Below are 24,762 nucleotides of genomic sequence, written 5' to 3' on the forward strand. Positions count from 1 at the left end.
AGGATAACATTAGAGGTAAACCGAAAAGAAAATATCTAGGTCTTACAAATGTTTAGATTGAATGAACTGGAAATCATCGATTATTCAAGCGTCTGATTCAGCTCGATCATACATGTGCTTCCGGTTTGTTTTCAAAACAAAAGCAGACAGCAGTCAGCATGTTTAGCACTTTATCTGTTATTTTGATGTAAAAACACCACATAGTCTTTAACGGGAGAATTTTCTGGGACAGCTCAAACACATTTACTGACAGGATGAAGTATGAACAAAAATTTACAAACTGATACTCATTTATCAAATGTTATCTACAGTAGTCAAATAATGTAAATTGTTAATTATTCAATGAATGTATTTTTAACATTGATGCAGTTGTTAACGCTTCAATTAGTTATCTAATAAGTATATTTATTGTACACAGTAGTATTTTTGTCAAAATCGAATGGCACATGATTAAGAATATATTCTAATATAATTTTAGGCAAAGTCTATCTGAGATCTCATCAGTTGCGAAAGACTTATCTCCTCTGACCCAGCCATTGAACCCTTATCGATGTTATGTGTTTTCTTCTTATTGCTTATTGTGTGCATTGCTTTACTGTTCTGCTAGAAACCATTTTTATATAAAAATCATAGCCTTGCTGAATTACTGGATTGAGTTTAACACACGAAAAATGATATTTAGTATAAAATATTTTTTCTTTCACTTTATGCAAAAATACACGACTGCGGCATACTGTCTTGGGCAATGCTGGATCTTGTTGTGATTTCCGTTTTCAGTTTACAAGAAAGTTTTCCAACTCTACATGATTTACATAGATTAATGTTACCGAGACATCTCTATCACAAGAATTCAACATACCAAAGTTCAAGCTGCACTCTCTGTTAAAACATGAATATGTTTCCTACTTTCTTCTATTTTTTGAAAGTAATTTAATTTTTCCTAATTATTGACTTTTTTTTCTTTCATAGGATCAATGTGGATGGCCTTTTGGTGTATTTTCCATTTGACTACATATATCCAGAGCAGTATATGTACATGCTGGAATTGAAGCGGTCTTTAGATGCAAAAGTAATTTTATAAAAAAAATTACCCGGGTATATATATACACTCAGTCAAGGTTACATTGATGTTAATATATAATCAATAGACAAATAATCATTTATTAAACCATATTTTGATGTTGGAACCAGGAGGACTATATGTTTGCATTGTGTCCATCCATCTGTCCTTCTGCTGATTCATATCTTCTCCAGCCTATCTCCTTCATTTATAATATGGCTGAAGGCAAGGCCTTGAATTAACAAAGAGCTGTTTGAGAACAGCAAAGCTCACCTCTGGAATTTTGTTCATCTAATCAGGTTCCTTGTAATTTACCAGTATTATAAAATATAGCAATGTCATTACATAACTTAACTTTTCAGCCCATTGGACCTCTTGAAATTTTTGACAAACATATTTTAATTATGGAGAGAGAGAAAAAAATATGTCCATATTTATTATTTGTTAGGGTCATTGTGTGCTAGAAATGCCTTCAGGAACTGGAAAGACAATCACATTGCTATCACTCACTGTAGCATACATGAAGGTATGTATCACACTGAATTATTTCTGTATTATAATTCAACATTAAAAATGGATGAGAATAAGAAAGCATAATAAATAAGTATTTGATTAATCAATGGTACAGCTATTAAAAAACTAACTCAGTAATGATATTATCTATAACTTAGCAATATTTATCATTGAAACTTTAGTGTTAAATCTTTTTGAATGTATTAGGTCTAATTATATGGGTCATTTTAGAAAGAACTATTTTCATTCTGTACATTGCTTATACATATCTCTTGTATTACTTTTTAATTTCGTTATCATTTAAGGCATATCCTCTAGATGTGACAAAAGTCATCTACTGTTCTAGAACTGTACCAGAATTAGAAAAGGTGAGAATTAATTTATAAAATTACCACATGTACTGTCTGCTTACATTAAATTTAAATTTTAACATTTATATAACGTACTTATATAATTATGAAAAATGGCATCTACAAGGTATATCATGTTGGTATACAGATAAACCTCATTACTGTTCAAACTTAATAACCTCACAATTGTATCTTATTTTGTGACTTTTAAATATTGAATGTTGATGTGTATATTTCTAATTTCTGTTTATTATAATTAACAGGTGGTTGAAGAGTTAAAGAATCTAATGCAGTACTATGAGAGAGAGGCAGGAGAAGATCGACCTAAAATAATGGCACTTGCCCTCAGCTCAAGGAAAAACCTGTGCATTCATCCAGAGGTAATATCATTATACAGTCTTCAGTACATATGGTTGTTAATATGGTTGTAATTTTAATGTAATTAAAAGATTGTTAGTTAGAGCACAGAATAATGTGAATATCTCAATACAGGTTAGTCAGAACCAGGATGGTAAGACTGTAGATAGCAGCTGTCACCAGCTCACTGCCACACATGTACGGATGAGGCACAAGAGAGATCCAGAACATGTCCCAGCCTGTAGTTTCTATGAGGTAAGGTAATAATGACACAGAAAAGGGTTTTTTATTTAATCCTGTTCAAGAAAAAAGAAAAGATTGTCCTCCAATAATTTATTTGCACATGTACATTTCTTGTTTTTGAAATTGATAAATACATCAAACTGCATCAGCTGTGTTTCTTTTTTACAGAAATTTGACATGAATGGACGAGAAGTTCCGCTACCTGAAGGAGTGTATGGTTTGGTGAGCAGAAGCCTTTAATATTAAGGAATGAAATTTGTATTAAGATATAACTTAATGATATTTTCACCAGAAAGATTTATTCACTAAAACAAAGTGAATATAATGTTACGTTAAATTTTGAAAAGGTGATTTCCTTTCAGGATGAGCTCAAAGATTATGGGAGACGTCGAGGATGGTGTCCGTATTTTCTGGCAAGATATGCAGTAAGACTTTCTCTTTGTTTTCTTTGAAAAAAACAAGTAACCGAGCCTATTTGGCTGAATATGATAAGAGTTGTATAATAAAGCTAAGTAGTATTCACAAAAGAATAAAAGAAATCCTAGTCAGGAATCACATGGTAATGAATAGATCCTGTAAAACATTCAAAAAGCAATTCCTTGTTTAAAATATCAGCATCAACGATGTACATAACTGTCAAGATATCTATAATCATATTGTACTATAGTATTAATGTAATTGTCTACTGCTAGCTCTACCTATAATCTGTTTCAGATTTCCCATGCGAACATTGTTGTCTACAGTTACTACTACTTGTTGGACCCAAAGATAGCAGATTTAGTGTCAAAGGAACTGTCAAAACAGTCAATTGTTATATTTGATGAAGCTCATAATATAGGTAATGCAGTTTAACAGCATAAGCATGTAGAACTAATTAGATATCAAAATGATTTAAATATCATAAACAGATTTAATCTCCCCTGATCTCATGACCGATAAGAATCCTTAAAGGAATATCAGTTTGGTCTAAATTCATATATTCGTATATGCAGTAAAATGGCTGTTAATTAGACATGAAAAGTGTTCTGTAAACCTCATTATTTTCGATATTTTGCTGGGAATTAGAAATTAATTGCCAGAATAGATACAGCAGAACCATACAAGTCTAAATTGCAAAGATAAATATTTTGAAAGTCATTAGGCATGAAAATGATTTGGTTTACACCTTTACGATGGCTGATTCAGTGTTGAGAATCAAATGACATGTTGATGTGTCTTTTATTTATACTTGCAGACAATGTTTGTATAGAATCTATGAGTGTGACCATCAGTAGAAGAACATTGGACAAATGTTCCCAGAATATAGAGGCCCTGACTAAACATATTAACAGGTACACAACGGTCTCAAGACTTGTAATCAAATTTAGTGCCTATAATATGATAAAGAATAGATCAGTGATGTTGTGAGTTTTCACATTCAAAAATATTTGTTACACTAACGACATACACAAAAAGCATTTGACACAATCATGCTTTCACAAGTCTGTCACAATAATCATTAAAAAAGATTACAGCTAAAATATTTGTATCTATAGTAAATGCCAGAAATGAAGGATGAAAACAAAATGAAATAATATGTTTTAGATAAGAGGTTATTTTCATAATTTAACCTTATAGAATCAAAGATTCTGACACAGATCGTCTACAGGATGAGTATAGGAGATTGGTGGATGGCCTCAGGGAGGCACACATTAACAGAGAAACAGATGTAGTTCTCTCCAATCCTGGTAAGTAACATGTACTTTGTGGATTTACAGGGTTTATGTATTGTGATAAAATAAAATTTATTTCTATTCTATTCTATCTATACAATCACAGAAATGTTAAATAACATTGTGTTTTTGTCTTTCAGTTCTACCAGATCAAATTCTTCAAGGTAAGTAAGCACTTTTTTAACATAATATTCTTATATCTGCTTATGATGCTGAGATGAAAGCAAGACAAAATTACCATATTGTTCCTAAATATATATGATGTACAAGGAATACGAGGTATCATTAAGTTCTTTGTTAAGGAATTCTAAGAATTACCCCCTTTTCAAAACCTGGCGCCCTTGGGTAGGGAAGAGAGACCATTAAAAAATCTCAATGCTGTAACAAAAATTATCCATTGTATTGTCAGGAACGATTCCTGCTTAAAACACAGTTGTGATGTCATCCATTGTCTTTCTAGTACAATACCCAACAGAAACCACAGACCTCACCTGTCACTGTCCAATATATGAGAAATTGAGAATATAGATATTTATACTGGTATACATGTATACTTTCTCTGTATCATACTTGATTAAGAAAAAAATAGATAATTTACCTACATTTCTTCATCAGAGGCTGTGCCTGGTAACATTCGGAATGCTGAACATTTTCTCGCCTTTATCAAGAGATTCCTGGAGTACATGAAGATCCGACTGCGAGTACAGCATGTTGTGTCTGAAAGTCCACCCTCATTCCTGAAGGATTGTGCACAGAAAGTCTGCATCGACCGTAAACCGCTTAGGTATTTTCATTTGTTTTAAACTGCAAATACCTCTCAGATGTATTGTGAGCTACTAAAATTAATTAAAATACCTGTTGAGCATTCCATTCCATTATACTGTGTAAAGTGGTGCATCACCTGATTATTTCGAATTTGCATATTACAGAGTTATCTGCACTTGCGGGTAGGTATTGATTGTGACGTCATGTGTATAAGAGCGTAACGTCATACATTTCGGAGAAAACGACGTGAATTGCGCTCACAAAATAATGATGTAACAATCGATACCTACCCGCAAGGGAGCTAACTCTGTAATACGCAAAGACGGAAAAATGTTTACAATGGTATGGCCTTTATCTACAGACAGATGTATAGTCCTGCTTCAAACGTAGATTATTACAATGATAACTTCTTAGAAAGTCTATTAATATTGTCAGTGTAGTTACTATGATTCTAAGTTCTGATAATTACACAATGAATTCTGATTTATTACAACTTTGTATTTATACTTCCTTTCTCTATTACAGATTTTGTGCTGAGCGACTCCGATCCCTACTTAGAACACTAGAAATCATCGACCTCCAAAGCTTCACCCCTCTTGTTGTCATATCTCATTTCGCTACACTTGTTAGTACCTACACTAAAGGTAATACAATATTATATTGTGATTTAATATAATTGAAGTTTGAACATCAGCAATTGCCAACTGATTATTTAATAAATAATTTGTAGAATATATTCAAATGCTTACATAAAGAAAGAAAAAAGATGTATGAAGCTGAAAACATAATGTTTAAATATATCGCAGTGATAACACAGTGTATTCAGATAACTTATCTGACAATGTTTAACAGACTTTCCTATGATTTGTGTAGGTTTCTCACTTATCATTGAACCATTTGATGACCGTACACCGACCATATCCAACCCCATCCTAAACTTTAGCTGTATGGATGCTTCCATTGCCATTAAGCCTGTGTTTGATCGCTTCCAGTCTGTAGTTATCACATCTGGGGTAAGTCAGACATTATACTTTTGAGTAACCCTTACCAAGGTAAACTACTAATGACGTTAATAGGGCCGTTTTCGTTTATTCGGAACAACCGGTTCGACCGTTGGGTAAAGTAATTATTTTCAAGTATAAATCCTGACAGACCTGCAGTTTTTGATACAGGCCTGTGAGGGCTTTGCCAAGGCTCGTCTGAAAACAATGTAAAATCAACAGGTCCGTCTTTAATTAATAAACGAACAACTAGGTCCAACCGGTCAAACCGTATAATCGAAATCAGCCTAGGTGTCCAATAACTGTTCTATTAACAGAACACTAGTTATTTTTGAGAGATCTAAACTGTAAACCTTTTTTAATTAATTTTTTTCTACTCTGCATTTTTTCTTTTATTTCAGACTCTGTCTCCCCTCGATATGTATCCCAAGATCTTGGACTTTCGACCTGTCACCATGGCTTCCTTCTCTATGACACTAGCTCGTACTTGTATATGTCCTATGGTAAGTGTCTGTAATCGCTGCTCAAAACACTTCTCAAAATTCATATCTTCAAAACATGCACTGTATTGTATTTACTAGTTGTTTAACAAAAATACATAAAGCTATTATGAAAAGCTATTATGAGTGTTGTCAATTTTTTATCATTTTTTTTTCAGATTGTTAGCAAAGGGAATGACCAAGTAGCCATGAGCACAAAGTTTGAAACCAGGGAAGATATAGGTACGTATGTGATTGATACTGTACATGACTATTTAAGAGAGGTCATCTATATGGGTCTTAGTACTACAATTATCATTTAAATTGATAATTAAAAATTTCTTTAAACAATCAAGTTGAAATCAATCTAACCTTGAGGTGTATTCAGGAATTCTATATACATCACTATTTATTATGTCATTTATTTTTAATTATGTGTTTATTCATCTTTACTGTTTGTTAATCTGAGGTCATGTAGGTATTAATGAACTAAGGGAGATAATTTAGTTACATTCTTTTCTTTTGCAGCTGTAATTCGTAACTATGGCAACCTTTTGGTAGACTTTTCTGCTGTTGTGCCAGATGGCATTGTTTGTTTTTTCACCAGTTATGTTTACATGGTAAGTAACTATGAGAATGATATTGATCAAGTGAACATATGAGAACCAACTAATTTTAAAAGATTTAATTTGGAAACAAGAATTTTTACAACTTTTTGATGATCAGACCTCATAACTGAGCTTCTATTTTCTGCAATTCAACAGTATGATTTCCTCTTTAAGTCTTAGTCCATGTTAAAAAATAACTGGTAAATAAAACCTGACTTTAGAACCTTATACTATTGCAGGAATCTACGGTAGCCTCATGGTACGAACAGGTAAGCTTCAAGTAAAATAAACTCAGTATAGCACCTGAAATAAAAGTTTCCAGTGTGGTGTCCTGTGTATTTGGTGAATTCTTTTCGGCAGAAAGTTCTGGTTAATCAAAGAACTTGGGGTAAATTGGCTATTAAGCCATTTTGTCAAATGAGTATCCAAAGTACTTGTATTACCTAATTTCAGAAGTTTTTGAATCAGAAAAATTAATAAATTGACCAAATTTTGGATACCATTCTGCTTTGAATGAAAGGTTTACAGTATATATATGTTTACAAGTTACCAAAATTGTATGAAGGTAGGTATTTCAGTAAGTGATGACCAAATTGATTAAAAAACAAGAGGCCCATAGGCCTTAACAGTCATCTGACTATTGTTACAATACAACACTATAGTAGTATCAAGGCAATACAAAAGAACTCTTTAAATGGAAGTTCAGGTTCGATATATTTGATGAATGAGGCCTTGATTGAAGGTCATTCATTTTAATAAATACAGTGTCCCTTAATCCCGACCTTGCTTCAAGTCCAATATCAGGTCTCAAGGCCTCTTGGTTATTTGCAAGAATTTGTTTAAAGATTTTAGCCTATTTGATCCCTGTGACCTTGAATGAAAGTCAGGGTCATTCATTTGAACAAACTTGGGAGCCCTTCATTCCAGCATGCCATAGACCAAATATCAGTGCCCTGGGTCTTTCAGTTATTGAGAAGAAGTAGTTTGAATGGAAACTTTATGCACGGCGCATAATGACGGACGATGCATGATGACAATATGTCATCCTGACCCTTTTGGTCAGATGACCTAAAAAGATTGCTATCGGAAAGATACATTCTTGTTTCATCCCCAAGATTTAGATACTGCACATACTTGTTTGTTTGTTTGTTTGATTTATTAACGTCCTATTAACAGCTATGGTCATGTAAGGACGGCCTCCCATGTATGCAATGTTTTGTGTGTATGTTGTGCGAGGTGCGTGTTTTGGGAGACTGCGGTATGTTAGTGTTGTGTCTTCTTGTATAGTGGAACTGTTGCCCTTTTTATAGTGCTATATCACTGAAGCATGCCGCCGAAGACACCAAGCAACACACCCCACCCGGTCACATTATACTGACAACGGGCGAACCAGTCGTCCCACTCCCTGTATGCTGAACGCTAAGCAGGAGCAGAAACTACCACTTTTATAGACTTTGGTGTGTCTCGGCCAGGGGACAGAACCCAGAGCCTTCCTCACAGGGGCGAACGCTCAACTCAAGGCCAAAAGTGAGGCGGTGCATACAGTATATTTTAGCATATTCAAATTTAACCTAATGGTAATGAACTTAAGCTAAGATAATTACAAAAATATCCGCCTTGTTTCATATATGACACCTGTAGATTATGAACAAAAGTGAAGAATATGTCTTTATAGATTGTGATTCTGTAAATGAACTTGTTTTAGTGTGATTAAATTCAATATAATTCATTGGTGATTAGAATTCACAAAAACATCACCACAGTTTTGTTTCAACAACAAGAACAAGAGAGATTTTGAACTGCCACGAAAGGCATAAAAATGTCAAATTTAGTTACCTTCTTAAGTTTGCCTTTACCTAACAACACAAGGAAGTTTGATCACCACAAAATAACCTTGGTTATAGTAGTAACAACACACATGGGCAGCAAATTGTGAACAACAGTGCATGCATCAATTTATGGGGGACTAGCTTGAAACAGAATCAAAGAGCTAATGTACAATTTTGTTTAATTTTATTAAAACAAATAAATGTTGAAATAATGCATGCAGTTGTTGACTATATACAAAAGGAATTGGTTTTATGTACAGGTTTGTATAGACAGATCTTTTCCAGATAATTCATTCATTCCTAATAATTTACACATTCATTCCAAATACCATAATTTACACGTTGTTCCAGCATCTACAAGAATGTTTATACAGTGTTTTAGTCTGGATACATTGGCAAACCATTCATATTTTCACTCCTATAAATACTTTCTCACTCACGTTTCAGTCCTCGTTCAGTAAATTATACTTCCTCACTCACTTTTTATTCTTTGACAAAGATGCCTCTTTCTTAAAAAATATCTTGCTATGACAAACATGTCCCAATACCTGTACATATTGGTGATACTGTAGAACTAGAAACATATGTCGTGTGAAATCTTGTGTTGTGGTTATTAAGAAATGACCAGTCTAAATACATGTGCAACTGTAGGCACTTTAGCTTTCACAGCTTAATGTACTCCCAAAATCATTTGACCCACAAACAAAATAGCATACACAACATATATCTCATGTCATACAGGAGATTATATTTCACATTAATTCCTTCAAAATAATCATAATTTACACTAATGAACTAATTTCAACATTTAGAGAGAAAAGCACAAATCTTGTATTTGAAAGCACTTGATAGTTAAATGTACAACATAATTTAAAACTGAATCAAGTTTATCTTGAGCAAAGTATTAGTCAATGATTTTTTTCATGATACAATGTAGATACAGATTGCGAGGTAGTTCTTCTATTTTTTATCACATGAAAATTAAGAAATTCTCAAAAAAGGAGAATGTTCTTATTGCACAGTCTATTAGAAGTACAATCAATATTGCACAAGATACATCAAGTCTGATTTCACAGCCACCTCTGAAATTTGATATATCGCAAGCTATCATACTTTAATATTTATCACAGCTTATAACCTTGTTCAAATTTATCACAGAAAATACCCACAAAGGGAAGTGCAAGACACAGAAGCCTGTTAAGAGATCTGAAGAATATCAGACTCAAATGATATAGGGGAAAGTACACAAAAAATATATATAAAATGTACTCATAATTGAAAACTGGGATCATTGCTAAGTTATCTCTTATGATACCGAGAATCTGTTTTTAAAACACTTGTGAGAGACAGAGCCTTACTTTGTGAAATTGAACTATGGTAGTACCAATTGATTAAGGTAACAGGTACAGACATTTTGTCCAATGGTACAGAATAGTTCACTGACTATTCCACTTTTCTGGGGTATAGTATCTATAGTAGAGATTGTTTTGTAGTTTTATAGCATGAGACAATAACTATGGTTACCCGACCCATCTACCAGACATATATATGTATACCAGAAATCCCATGCAAAATGTAAGGCTGTTTCACTGTCCTCATTATTGTACAAATCTAGAACATTCAACAGGTATCCTACATACAGGTTAAACTCTAGGCTATTGTTTGTAACAGGCCAAACTCTAGGCTATTGTTTGTAACAGGCCAAACTCTAGGCTATTGTGTATAACAGGCCAAACTCTAGGCTATTGTTTGTAACAGGCCAAACTCTAGGCTATTATGTAAACTCTAGGCTATTGTGTATAACGGGCCAAACTCTAGGCTATTGTTTATAACAGGCCAAACTCTAGGCTATTGTGTATAACAGGCCAAACTCTAGGCTATTGTGTATAACAGGCCAAACTCTAGGCTATTGTGTATAACAGGCCAAACTCTAGGCTATTGTGTATAACAGGCCAAACTCTAGGCTTTTGTGTATAACAGGCCAAACTCTAGGCTATTGTGTATAACAGGCCAAACTCTAGGCTATTGTGTATAACAGGCCAAACTCTAGGCTATTGTATATAACAGGCCAAACTCTAGGCTATTATGTAAACTCTAGGCTATTGTGTATAACGGGCCAAACTCTAGGCTATTGTGTATAACAGGCCAAACTCTAGGCTATTGTGTATAACAGGCCAAACTCTAGGCTATTGTGTATAACAGGCCAAACTCTAGGCTATTGTGTATAACAGGCCAAACTCTAGGCTATTGTGTATAACAGGCCAAACTCTAGGCTATTGTGTATAACAGGCCAAACTCTAGGCTATTGTGTATAACAGGCCAAACTCTAGGCTATTGTGTATAACAGGCCAAACTCTAGGCTATTGTGTATAACAGGCCAAACTCTAGGCTATTGTGTATAACAGGCCAAACTCTAGGCTATTGTGTATAACGGGCCAAACTCTAGGCTATTGTGTATAACAGGCCAAACTCTAGGCTATTGTGTATAACAGGCCAAACTCTAGGCTATTGTGTATAACAGGCCAAACTCTAGGCTATTATGTATAACATCAAAAAATAACATTAAAACATTATAACAAAACATGGACATAAAAGGAACAAACATTAATACAATGTAGAACTATGAATCAGGGTAGAGGAAAATAGTAACTGATGGGAAAAAAATTCTTCTCATTATTACCAAATACTGTACACGTATTCCATATTAAAAAGGGGAGATAATTCAACCAGGCACATATTCATTTTATAATTTTTCTTGTATACATACAATAGTAACTTTTCAAATGTATGAATACATGCATAAAATTATTATGCAAATATATGAATGGTAATGTCCAATTTGGAAAAATAATGATTGGTACATATTTTCTTAAATATTATATGGCAGTTCTTATATGGAATCATGGCTATAAAAGAAAAATATATTGGATTAATAAAGCCATTTTTTGAACCATTGAAAATATTAATTAATCTTTCAAAATTTACACCAAAAATTTCTGATATTGAGCACAAAAGCGGAATGTGAATAAATGGTCCTAATGCATAGTATAATATATAAGGGGAGATAATCCTGTTGCGTGAGCTGTAGAAATTTTGATCAGGTACATAGAAGTGTATTTTTAGCAGCATTTAATTTTTTATTAATTTTAGAAAACACAATCTTTAACTTTAAGAATCTACTTTTTTCTGGAAATGAACTGATGTATTATCATATGTCAGTCATTTATCTCCTGGAGAATATTCTATGTTAATGCCTCAAGAGACATGTTAGATCATATGGAATATATCTATCATTTTCAAAATGACTAGCCTTGTATTTCTTGCACAGTAAAAAATGGTGTAATTTTAGTGATTCAATTACGTATAATAGCCTTATACAACCTTACAATACAAAAAGTAATTCACTGATTCTTTTTAAAAATATAATGTAAAACATTTTTACACCCATTCAACACAAAAAATTGGCATGAAAATAAGGTATTTTTCACTTTAAACTATGTTTAGCAATCAATATAGCACATTTGGAAGAGAACAGTTCCAATTTATAACAAGTTCTGGGATGACCTTCAGGCATGCTAGCACAACCATTGTCTATATGCACTTTCACCGTGGGTCTGATGTCCCTGGGTACACAATCACACATTTTCACTGGGAGAAACACTTATAATGGTGGACAGTTTCTGAATGATATCTGCATTGTTCATGGTGGGATGTTGGGAATTACGTGCCAACTCATGACAAATGTTCATCAGACGTTCTGTCATCTGCCGTTTCTGTACCTTGGGTCGTGTGTTGTTGTTTCGGTTACGTTTATTGGCGAACCATGACTTGACCTGAGTGACTGTAATGCCCCCGAGCTTGGCCATCATCTCCTTTTCCACCTTGGTGGGGTAGGGGTTTTCCCTGTGACTCTCATACCAGCTCATCATAGCTCCTGTTGCCTGCAGACTCAGTGGCTGGTTGTGACGATTTTTCCTTTCACGTTCTGACTTGGGTTTAGTGTGTTGATTAGGAAACATGGACTTCCTTTCTGTAGGTGGTATCTGCTGTGTCAGGGCACCATTTGTGGCTTGGATCTCTGATAGTGGTGCCACATGTTTACGTTTAGCTGGTCCCTCAGGGTCCTGAGACTGAATCGGACGCTTAATGGGGTGTTTGTTTGAAAGCATTGGATTTGGTTGTAAAGGAGGCATTCTGTGTATTGCCTTGGTAACTGATGGATGATAATCTGATGAGGACACATCACTGGACTGAATCTGGCTTTCTTTGCGCGACACACAGTAAACTTGTGGTAGTGAAGTTAGTATATTACTTTGAGACATTGAAAGAGAGGCTTTCTCCAGAGAGCTGAACTTAGGAATGTGTTGACTTACATTTACGTCATCGTCAAGGTGAACTTTGCTGTCTTTGATCTCCTCATCTGAGTCTTGTTTAACCTTGGTTGTGTTCTTTGACTTGTATGGATACACTGGTGACATTGATAAGTCCGAGTTATAACCACTATCCTGGTAACGCTGAGCTAAGTGCATGAACATGGCAGACGTTCCGTGTTCCTGTACAACGGCCACATTACTTGATCCTTTTGTATCACAGGTATTACTTTGTGATAGGAGGTCGTCCTGCTCCTTGTCAGATTGGAGGGAAGAGAGAGTGCTGATGAGATCTGGGGTAGAACAGCGGGCAATGTCATCACCATACTGTTGTGTGTTACAGAGAGGTAGCGTGGTGGATTTGTAGTAACATGTGCCTCCTTCAGCGAGGCCCGACGGAGTGTCATATCTATGTGTCTGTGAATTAAAGCCGGTGAAATGTTCCCAATTATACATGCCCCACTCCTGATAACTCTGTGAGCTTTGTGACAAAGTGTCTTGACAATTGACATTGTTATAATACTCACTATGCTGGCATGAAGGGATCTCTTCATATCTGGGGTTGGGTGACAGGGAGCGTAGATGCATCATACTGTTATGTAGGGATGTTGGCACAGGTGAGCAGTCCCAGGTCGGTAGACAGGGTGGCAGGCATCCTGTAGGGGTAGCACGATCACCGTGTACCATACTGTCAATGTCCGAAATATATATGGAGCAAATATCTGTGTAGATATCATCCAGGGTTGGACTACTGTTTATAAATTTGTCTGAGGACTCTGTACTCTCTTGTTTCACATCCATAATCCTTCAGGTGAACTCAAAATCTCAGATAATTGCTCTAGGTGCTAATTTGGCTCCAGTCTTTGTATTTTCCCTCCAAATTTGACAGATCACAACACATCTGAATAAAACAAAATAGTGAGCACATAACAGAGGGTGCTGCATGTTTATATACTCATTGGGTCAAACAGAAAGGTCATTGTCATCTGATTGGTGGATATCATCTCATTGATATGCATGTAGTACAACTGACATGGGTATTGGCTATCTTAAGCATGACTTCCTGTTTTCTGATTGGTTGTTCTAAAAAGGTGCCCAAAAACTAAACAGAGCATGCAAAGTTCATGTGGTGCCTGCAATGTTATGGTACAACAATACATTATAGTTTGGTCATGGCAAGTTGATGACATTCCACAGATACTTATAACATACAATAGGATATAGCTTACCTATTGTGTAAATAATTAAACAATAGATTTTACCAGGCAATTTAATGAAACATAACTTCAAATATTTAAAATAAATAAGTGTGTTTCTGTTGAAGATTTTTTTAACAGATTTTTTTTTTTATAATATCACTAGTTACAACTACTATATTAATATTGTCTTAAAGAAAGAAAAACAGACCAAATAGGAACATGTATATCTAACATCTGTTAAATATCATGACATATACAAATGTTTGTAGACGAAAACAGACTCAGTATAAGTTTTTATATTTACTAGAAAAAATCATCTGGAATTAGGTTAGTTAAAGTAACTTCTTATTTTATTTTGAATATAAATATTATTTATCTTTGAAATGTTTTCTGATTTTCACTATGCTAGTATCATGATTCTAAATCTGTTTCTTCAAAAACATTGACTTATGACCTTTTAGGGGGAAAACATATATTTGTTGCCTGTTTTTACACGATGGATGTTTTTATATTGTTTTTTTTTAAAGGATATGATTATTTGTATTATTAAACGAGAAAAAAACATACTTTAATCTTTCGTTATCATTATATTAGGCATTACTGTATATGTCTCTACAATACACATGTAAAAAGATATTGACTTGTGATTTTATATAAGATATACGACCTAATTACCCTTATTTATATATACACACATCTACATTTTCTACCTATTCCTTACACATCATTTTTCATCATTATTGAAAGAGATTTTTTAATTTGAGCTCAAACATAAAAATGAAAATGCAATGTTTTTATTAAAAAAAGGGTTTTGTATTTACTGAAAAAATTACTTAATGTATCTTTTTACACAGATATTATTTACTACAAATAAATTAATTAAGGGTATAATGTACATAGTGAATATTGATTATGCCCTTATTTCCTTAATCATCATAATATTGGAATATCATTACAAAACAATAATTTTAGACTTACCTAGTGATAGACTTCAAAGTCTCCTTATACTGTAGAACTGCACAGACTCCATTGAAGTTCTAAGACTAACTGATCTGTAGATCTGAGTAAGCGGGGTATAACAGGACTGGTCAGCATAGGGGTGATTAACTCCAAGCCACCAATCAAGTCTGTATGATAGGAGGTGTCAAAGGTCAACGATAATGACACCCTCATGATGACCTTCTGATTACCCAATCAAACACTGATCACAAACATTGGGGATGAGCTTGGATGCCATTTTAGTAAATCATGTCATTTTGACAGAAATCACTTTTTTGGGGACAAATCAACTAGATATACTGTATTTTAGAAATTGTAAAATGATGAACAGTGTTTATTATGCGAATGCATGAAAAAATACCCACAGTTATAGCCTTAGAAAATTACATTATACATGTGTGCATGAACTTTATTTTTGACAGTTACAATAATAAAGACTATCGATGAAGAATTTGGGTGTTTTTTTTAATCTTCATTTGATAAAATTAACTTAAAGTTTGTGTAAATGATTTTGATTGGATATGTATCACTTTGTAATTAATAAATATGTGGTTAAAGATAAATGGAAGCCATTTATGTTGAAGGTCATCAGGGTTAATGAATTGTAGGTGTCACATGACACAGTATGATAAGATACTCTTTTGTCTAGTATAAATGTTTATTACATTCATCATCCATAAAAATACTTTTGTATTTCTAACTTCTTTTAATGTCAGATCAAATAGCAAAATCTAGTATTGGTTAAGTAGCTATATACATGTACATATGTACTCTACTGGGGTAAATAACTGTCAACTTCCATGATCATTGTTATCAGAAAGTCAAATGTCATGGCATTATGTGTATTGCATGTTTAAATTTTTTCTTGATAAATTCAAGATGGCTGCCATGACCCTAAAGGTTAAAGGGATCAAAATTTAAAAAAAAAAATGGTTCAATTTAAATGCATTATTGATAAACATTGGTTTTTGGGGACAGTAAATACCATGGTGATAGTTTTACAGAAGTCTAAAAAGTAATGGTCACTGAGTAGCCCTTAAAAGTTTTTAAGTCTGGAAATCCCAAATGGCCACTGAGTGGCATTTTAAGGGGTCACTTAAAAAAATCATCAAATTTTAAAGAAAGTTTGTATACATTGGTTTTCAGGACACTGTATACCATGGTCATAGTTTTGAAGAGGTCTGGAAATAGCCAGTAAGCTGCTTTTATTGCAGCTAAGGGACAACCTAGCGAGGAGCAGGGTCATTTCTGGCAGTTTTCTAAGTTAAAAGCAAAATTATTATCTAATAGAATATGTATCAACTAACATATATACTGGCTTCCACAGAATTATTAATAAAGCAATGTTGGTGTTGTTACTATTTTTACTTTTTCTCTAATCCTAAGATCTTGTTTTTAACAGGGGATCATTGACCAGGTACAGAAGCATAAACTATTGTTTATAGAAACCCAGGACGGTGCAGAGACAACACTGGCCTTACTCAACTATCAGAAGGTAGGCACGGTCATCTGATGTGAAGGTCAAACAATCATTTTAGGGGATAGGTGATGATGATCCACCTCTAACTCTGGGTGATGCTGATCCACCTCTAACTCTGGGTAATGCTGATCCACCTCTAACTCTTGGTGGTGCTGATCCACCTCTTACTCTGGGTGGTGCTGATCCATCTCTAGCTCTGGGTAATGCTGATCCACCTCTTAATCTGGGTGGTGCTGATCCAACTCTAGCTTTGGGTGATGCTGATCCACCTCTAAATCTGGGTGGTGCTTATCCACCTCTAACTCTGGGTGGTGCTGATCCAACTCTAGCTCTGGTTGATGCTGATCCAACTCTAGCTCTGGGTGATGCTGATCCACCTCTAACTCTGTGTGGTGCTGATCCACCTCTAACTCTGGGTGGTGCTGATCCAACTCTAGCTCTGGGTGATGCTGATCCACCTCTAACTCTGGGTGGTGCTGATCCACCTCTAACTCTGGGTGGTGCTGATCCAACTCTAGCTCTGGGTGATGCTGATCCACCTGTAACTCTGGGTGGTGCTGATCCACCTCTGACTCTGGGTGGTGCTGATCCAACTCTAGCTCTGGGTGATGCTGATCCACCTCTAACTCTGGGTGGTGCTGATCCACCTCTAACTCTGGGTGGTGCTGATCCAACTCTAGCTCTGGTTGATGCTGATCCACCTCTAACTCTGGGTGGTGCTGATCCACCTGTAAGTCTGGGTGGTGCTGATCCACCTCTAGCTCTGGGTAATGCTGATCCACCTCTTACTCTGGGTGATGCTGATCCACCTCTTACTCTGGGTGATGCTGATCCACCTCTTACTCTGGGTGGTGCTGATCCAACTCTAGCTCTGGGTGGTGCTGATCCATCTCTAGCTCAGGGTAATGCTGATCCACCTCTTATTCTGGGTGATGCTGATCCACCTCTAACTCTGGGTGGTGCTGATCCACCTCTAACTCTGGGTGGTGCTGATCCAACTCTAGCTCTGGGTGATGCTGATCCACCTGTAACTCTGGGTGGTGCTGATCCACCTCTGACTCTGGGTGGTGCTGATCCAACTCTAGCTCTGGGTGATGCTGATCCACCTCTAACTCTGGGTGGTGCTGATCCACCTCTAACTCTGGGTGGTGCTGATCCAACTCTAGCTCTGGTTGATGCTGATCCACCTCTAACTCTGGGTGGTGCTGATCCACCTGTAAGTCTGGGTGGTGCTGATCCACCTCTAGCTCTGGGTAATGCTGATCCACCTCTTACTCTGGGTGGTGCTGATCCAACTCTAGCTCTGGGTGATGCTGATCCACCTCTAACTCTGGGTGGTGCTGATCCACCTCTAACTCTGGGTGGTGCTGATCCATCTCTAGCTCAGGGTTATGCTGATCCACCTGTAACTCTGGGTGATACTGATCCACCACTAGCTCTGGGTGATGCTGATCCACCTCTTACTCTGGGCAGTGCTGATTCAACTCTAGCTCTTGGTGATGCTGATCCACCTGTAACTCTGGGTGGTGCTAATCCAACTCTAACTCTGGGTGATGCTGACCCACCTCTAGCTCTAAGTGGTACTGATCCAACTCTAACTCTGGGTGATGCTGACCCACCTCTAGCTCTGAGTGGTACTGATCCACCTCTAACTCTGGGTGGTGCTGATCCAACTCTAACTCTGGGCAGTGCTGATCCACCTCTAGCTCTGGGTGATGCTGATCCACCTCTAACTCTGGGCAGTGCTGATCCAACTCTAGCTCTTGGTGATGCTGATCCACCTGTAACTCTGGGTGGTGCTAATCCAACTCTAACTCTGGGTGATGCTGACCCACCTCTAGCTCTGAGTGGTACTGATCCACCTCTAACTCTGGGTGGTGCTGATCCAACTCTAACTCTGGGCAGTGCTGATCCACCTCTAACTCTGGGTGATGTTAGTCCACCTCTTGTTTGTTTAAATCCATGACAAATACCACTAGCCATGAACTCCTGTCCTCCCCCCTTGACCTACTCTAAAAAGAGTTACTCCCCCTGCATGGCAGATTGATCATTATTTTCTTTGTTTGATACAGGCCTGTGAGAATGGTCGAGGAGCTGTGCTGCTGTCGGTAGCTAGAGGAAAAGTTTCAGAAGGAATAGATTTTGGTATTAAATTAGTTTTTTTACAACAGTACTTGTGTAAAATCCTGTTAATATCAGGTTTTTAGATCACTACATGCACTAGGTTTATTTTCACAATATTTTCTTTAAACAATAAAATCAACCAGGGCCCGGCACCATAAAACTATTCCCAGACAGATTTTTTACTCAAGTATATGATTTTCCATAGGCTTGAGTAAAAAATTTGTCTGAGTAAGTTTTATGGTACCGGGCCCAGAACATCAGAAACAATCATTTACCATGTGCTTTTCAGTGTTAAAATTATACTGGCGTTATGTTTAACTGTGCACAACAGCCATTCAGAAAAAGTGCACCGTTGACTGACAGCTTCATCCGCCTTTTTTTTCTATGACGTCACAAAAAATAGTTTTTATATTTCAGTTATTTCAAATCTGTTTTATTGTATGTCCCCGATCGTCTTGTACATGTGTTATTTTGTTAACATTGACACATGATTTTGTGGAATGTCAAAGGAAGTCCGCCAATGTTTACATGTATCCATACGCACCTGATCGGGTCACATTTTGCACTCAAGTTATTGGGAAATAAACAGATCTGTTCCAACTTAGTTAATCAATACAGAAACAGCGGCAATTGTAAATATATGATATATGACAGAACCTAACAATAAGTGGAGTAATGTTATAAGTTAAAAAAATCTGTACCCAATGTAAGCTTAGTTTTACGATATTACACTGTTAATGTGGCGTGACTAAACAATCAGTAGAGCATCTGGCTAGTGTTTGGAGGTAACGGGTTCGAATCCTGAGCTCTGGCTGTTACATTTTATACAAAAAATCTTTTCTTATACATGTCGTAAGTAATAAAGAATGTATGATTGATAGACTACATTACTGCTCTTCTAGACCTTTTTCATTATATATATTCTAAGGGCAGACAATCCAGTCATGTATTACTGAGTGATGTTTGTTTTGTAGATCATCACTTTGGTCGTGCTGTCATTATGTTTGGTGTTCCCTATGTCTACACACAGAGTAGGATTCTCAAGGTACACACACTCATGGATTATCTCCGTTGCTATATGGTTAATTAATTTCAATGCCAACAAATATGTATTACATCCTTGTGCTGATGATTATTGCAAAAAAGAAATGAAATACAAAATATAGTTAAATATTTGTATACATGTACTAGATACGTTTTTTCTATGACCATGAGATAAAGTATGCATGTCCCCTATCCCTTTAGGTCACCTTCCAGGTATGTATATATCCAGTGATTGGCCCATCAATGTCTATTTATTTGTAAATACAGTTTCTTTCTCTTTAGAACATAATTTTGTTTCAAAGACACATATGATGAATTTAGGATTGTGTAAGTGACACATCAAGCAACAGGAATATACCATGTAATTCGATCTGTATGTAAAAGATTATTATGCTTAAGGGATACAACTTGTGTCTGTAACTTGCTGTAATTCAATGATATATACATGTATATGATGACCCTCCATAGGCTCGACTAGAGTACCTTCGTGATCAGTATCAAATCCGAGAGAATGATTTCCTCACATTTGATGCCATGCGACATTCTGCTCAGTGTTTGGGACGTGTCCTCCGAGGAAAAACAGATTATGGAGTCATGGTGTTTGCTGACAAGGTAAGCTAGGTAGATGGGCTGCTAACGTTATCTATGGTAAATGTTAATGTATTAATAAGATCTCATAATATATTTAATTGTACAAAAATTACCAAGCAGCATATTAGTAAGAAAGTAAATTTCTGGAGAACTAATGTGGCATTTACAACAGTACCACATTACCAACATAAATATTTCTAAAATTTTCTTCGGGTTGGAAAGATTTGTTTCCCTACATTGTAATACATAAACAAACATAAATATGTTATGGAGATATACCTGTTGTGTATTTATGATGAGATGATAAGAGTTACATACCCGTTGTGTATTTATGATGAGATGATAAGAGTTACATCCTTTTTTTTGCTAGTGTAGTAGTACCTATAGGTAGTGAGTTATGTAGATCCTGTTTTCCTATTGTCCTGATATGTATAATCATTATACAGAGGTTTGCCCGTGCTGATAAGCGTGGAAAGTTACCTCGCTGGCTGCAGGAGAACCTATCAGACAACCTGTGTAACTTATCAACAGACGAGGCGATTCAGGTGTCAAAACGATTCCTCAGGCAGATGGCCCAGCCCTTCAGCAGGGTCAGTAGATGTGTACATATCATATACATTATTAAACTACGACATACATATGTTCCATTTGTATTGAAAACAAAACATGTCTGTAATGTGTAGTTTGTATATTGAGTGCGAATTTTTCTAGAATCAAAATTAATCTATAAATGTTTAGTCCCAGATGTTGGAACCTCTAGCTGAATTTAGTAGTTATGCTGTACTTAAGATTAAGTGGTAATCTCTACACGTTTAATGTAAAACTTTTTACTTAATATAAAATTTTTATCTTTTATCCTTATATAGTACATTTTAATTTCAAATGGTCTTTTATGGGTTATGAAAGCCTGCCTTTATGAAAATGCTATTGTGTTTTACAGGAGGACCAGTTGGGACTGTCTCTACTTACACTGGAACAACTGCAATCTGAAGAGATGCAGAAAAAGATACAGCAGAAAATGACCCAGATCAGTTAATACAGCAGAAAATGACCCAGATCAGTTAATACAGCTTAAAATAACCCAGATCAGTTAATACAGCAGGAAATGACCAAGATCGGTTAATACAGCAGAAAATGGCCCAGTTGGGTTAATACATTAGAAAATGACCCAGAACGGTTTATACAGCAGAAAATGGCCTAGATTGGTAATTAACACGACAGAAAATGGCCTAGATTGGTAATTAACACGACAGAAAATGACCCAGATTGGTGATTAATACGGCAGAAAATGGCCTAGATTGGTAATTGACATGGCAGAAAATGGCCCAGATTGGTTTATACAGTAGAAAATGACCCCGATTGGTTAACTCAGGTTGAATTCTGTTTTGTATATATATAGCTACCAGTAATACAACCAAGTTGTGTGATCAAACTCTGTAGAACAGAGGATGATTCGATTTGGTTGAAATATTATAGATCAGCGATAGAATCAGATGATGGACTGATCAGGATCACCAAATGTGATGGTGCTACAGGAACAAACTGTTGACTTTATTAGAACATGGCCATCCTAGTGCTATTTAGTAGAATGGATGGAAATATTGTACTTGTATCTTCATTTTTGTGGGTGCTTAAAAGGATAGTATGTGTTTGTAGGTTGAATGCGTTACTTGGTACCAATGTTATATGTACATCTAGTGACCAGATTTTTGTGTCAATCTGAAGTATGTGTGTATGTAATTGAATTCTTTACAAATTGGATCGTCTGACTGATCGACTTCGATGGTGAGAACTGTGTTTTGATCTGTGTGTGGATGCCTTAATTGTACTGATGTTGTGCTCTATATATAGATCTGGCAATAGATAATAAAGGTCTCTTGCAGCACATGAGTTCTGACATTCTGTGTACTAAAGTGATTGTGTGACATGATTGACTGGTACATTCTTTGTTAGATTTAAAATTGTATCATTTGTTTAATATCATTGCATTGTAAATATTTTGTGTTGAACTAAAAAGTTAATGTAAAGTAAAAAAAAAAATTGAGTTGGTGTTATAATTTGCTCTTGAGATTTTCAAGTCAGAAATGGTTGCCATATTATTCGTCAAACTCTAATTCATGGAAGATAACTCTTCATTTTTCAAACCACATTGCTATAGATGTACTGCCCAATGGGCACCTGTTTTTCTTGGATGTTTATAAAAGTACGACTCCATCTACATAGCAGTTTCTTACAGTCATTTAACAAGTTGTTTTTTTCATATCCAATACTGGTCCATTTTATAGAGGATCTGACAACATACCATTACAGGTCATGTTCTGAGGACCTTTTAGATTGGACTATTAGATCACTGCTTCCAAAAACTTTAAAATAAATTTCAAGGGATGAAAAATAGTTGGCAGAATCTTTTTGCCTATTTAGTCATTTCACCTATGGAGAAAAACATAGCTATTTGCATATTACATGCTATGACAAAATGTAATTTTCACTTGATCTAGCCATATGGTGTAATTTAAACTGAAGTACATCAAGGTCACCAGAATGTGACCCTTGATGGGATGTTGTCGGATCCTCTATGTAACAGAGTGAAAATAAGAATCTTATTATTCTAATAGCCTTTTGTCCTTTGTCGTGCGTCGGCCGTTATATGGCAAGAACCAATTTACGTTTTTGACTTCTTCTCCAAAAACCACCGAACCAAATTGGTTGAAATTGTGCAGAAACCTTCCATGACCAAAGGTCAACCAAATTTGTGAATTATATGGTCCCAGTCCCCCAGAGGCTTGAGGAGTGGGCCAAAAGGGGTCAAATAGATTAAAACTTCAAAATCTTCTTCAAAAATTCCAGAAATGGTAGAATCAAATATTCTTCATAGATGGAAAGGTCTTAAGGTCCTTTATATTAAATTGAATTATATGACCCTGGGGTCTCGCGTTTCCCCCTGGGGAGGGGGTCAAGTTTACTATAGTTTATATGGGGAAAACACATTTTTGAACATTATTTGATCATTTGTAATAGGAAATGAGTCAAATGTTGTCATAATTATCAGTATGAGATTGCCATGGAATCTTATTAACATTTTTTTCCATGATTGACCCCAAGGAGCCTGAGGGGTGGGGCCAAAAGGGGCCAAGTAGGTTTTACATTATTTAACCATTTATACTTCAAAAATCTTCTCAAATTCAACAAATAGCATAGTCTACCTGTTAATTCCTTTCACATATACAAAACTCACAAGGTCCTTTCAAACAAAATTTATTTAAAACAAGAGATCCCAGAGGGATCTTGGCGCCCACCTATGAATGATCTTTGTCTGACAAAGGTAAGAGGGATCTTTTCTCTGCTTTTCAAGCTTTTCCTACATATTACTACACATGAAATTTGAGAAAGATCCCTTGACTACTTTCTGAGATATATAACAGTAACAAACTTCAATTATCAAAATCCAAGATGGCTACCTGTCGTACATCTTGTTCACCGATCGGTCCTAAAATGCAATATGCACAACAAGGGCCCTAAGGAAACCTGTACATGAAATTAGAGAAGAATTCTTTTGGTACTTTTTGAGAAATAGCAGTAACAAACTTTAAACTATCAAAATCCAAGATGGCGGCCTGTCGGCCATCTTGTTAACCGATTGGTCCCAAAATGCAATATGCACAACTAGGCCCCTAGGGGAACTTACATGTGAAATTTGAGAAAGATCCCTTCAGTACATTCTGAGAAATAGCGGGAAAAAACTTAAATTGTCAAAATCCAAGATGGCGTCCTGTTGGCTACCTGTCGGCCATCTTGCTCACTGATCTGTCCGAAAATGCATGCACAACTAGACCCCTAGGGGAACCTGCACATGCAATTTGATACAGATCCGTGGAGTACTTTCCGAGAAATAGTGATAACAAGCTTTAACTATCAAAATCCAAGATGGCGGCCTGTCGGCCATTTTGTTCATCAATCGGTCCCAAAATGCAATATGCACAACTAAGCCCCTAGAGGAACCTGCACATGCAATTTGAGACAGATCCCTTGACTACTTTC

At 35.8% G+C, this 24,762-nt stretch overlaps 2 protein-coding genes across 2 annotated transcripts; one reads left to right on the forward strand and one right to left on the reverse strand.

Annotated features, from left to right (window-relative positions):
- The first annotated feature begins 113 nt into the window (after positions 1 to 113).
- LOC138318847 (general transcription and DNA repair factor IIH helicase subunit XPD-like) lies at positions 114 to 22,942 on the forward strand. Its single transcript, XM_069261601.1, has 25 exons — positions 114 to 259; positions 970 to 1,069; positions 1,509 to 1,586; positions 1,879 to 1,941; positions 2,187 to 2,303; positions 2,416 to 2,535; positions 2,692 to 2,745; positions 2,886 to 2,948; positions 3,238 to 3,361; positions 3,758 to 3,854; positions 4,141 to 4,250; positions 4,376 to 4,399; positions 4,851 to 5,019; positions 5,526 to 5,644; positions 5,874 to 6,013; positions 6,403 to 6,504; positions 6,660 to 6,723; positions 7,009 to 7,100; positions 7,328 to 7,357; positions 16,888 to 16,980; positions 19,038 to 19,110; positions 20,064 to 20,134; positions 20,602 to 20,745; positions 21,171 to 21,314; positions 21,665 to 22,942. The coding sequence occupies exons 1-25, from the start codon at positions 255 to 257 to the stop codon at positions 21,758 to 21,760; spliced, it is 2,292 nt and encodes a 763-aa protein (XP_069117702.1). The 5' UTR covers positions 114 to 254; the 3' UTR covers positions 21,761 to 22,942.
- On the reverse strand, positions 11,167 to 14,197 carry LOC138318846 (uncharacterized). The gene has a single exon (XM_069261600.1). The coding sequence runs from the start codon at positions 14,086 to 14,088 to the stop codon at positions 12,553 to 12,555; it is 1,536 nt and encodes a 511-aa protein (XP_069117701.1). The 5' UTR covers positions 14,089 to 14,197; the 3' UTR covers positions 11,167 to 12,552.
- Positions 22,943 to 24,762: the final 1,820 nt, after the last annotated feature.

This window comes from Argopecten irradians, chromosome 3, assembly GCF_041381155.1.
Source record: "Argopecten irradians isolate NY chromosome 3, Ai_NY, whole genome shotgun sequence".
Classification (NCBI taxonomy): Eukaryota; Metazoa; Mollusca; class Bivalvia; order Pectinida; family Pectinidae; genus Argopecten; species Argopecten irradians.

Bases quoted from the DNA above. Each gene is read 5' to 3' on its own strand.
- LOC138318847 (XM_069261601.1), top strand. The intron at 2,746-2,885 runs GTGAGCAGAAGC...ATTTCCTTTCAG, and splicing joins CTGAAGGAGTGTATGGTTTG to GATGAGCTCAAAGATTATGG. The intron at 6,505-6,659 runs GTAAGTGTCTGT...TTTTTTTTTCAG, and splicing joins GTACTTGTATATGTCCTATG to ATTGTTAGCAAAGGGAATGA.
- LOC138318846 (XM_069261600.1), bottom strand. From the start codon at position 14,088: ATGGATGTGAAACAAGAGAGTACAGAGTCCTCAGACAAATTTATAAAC.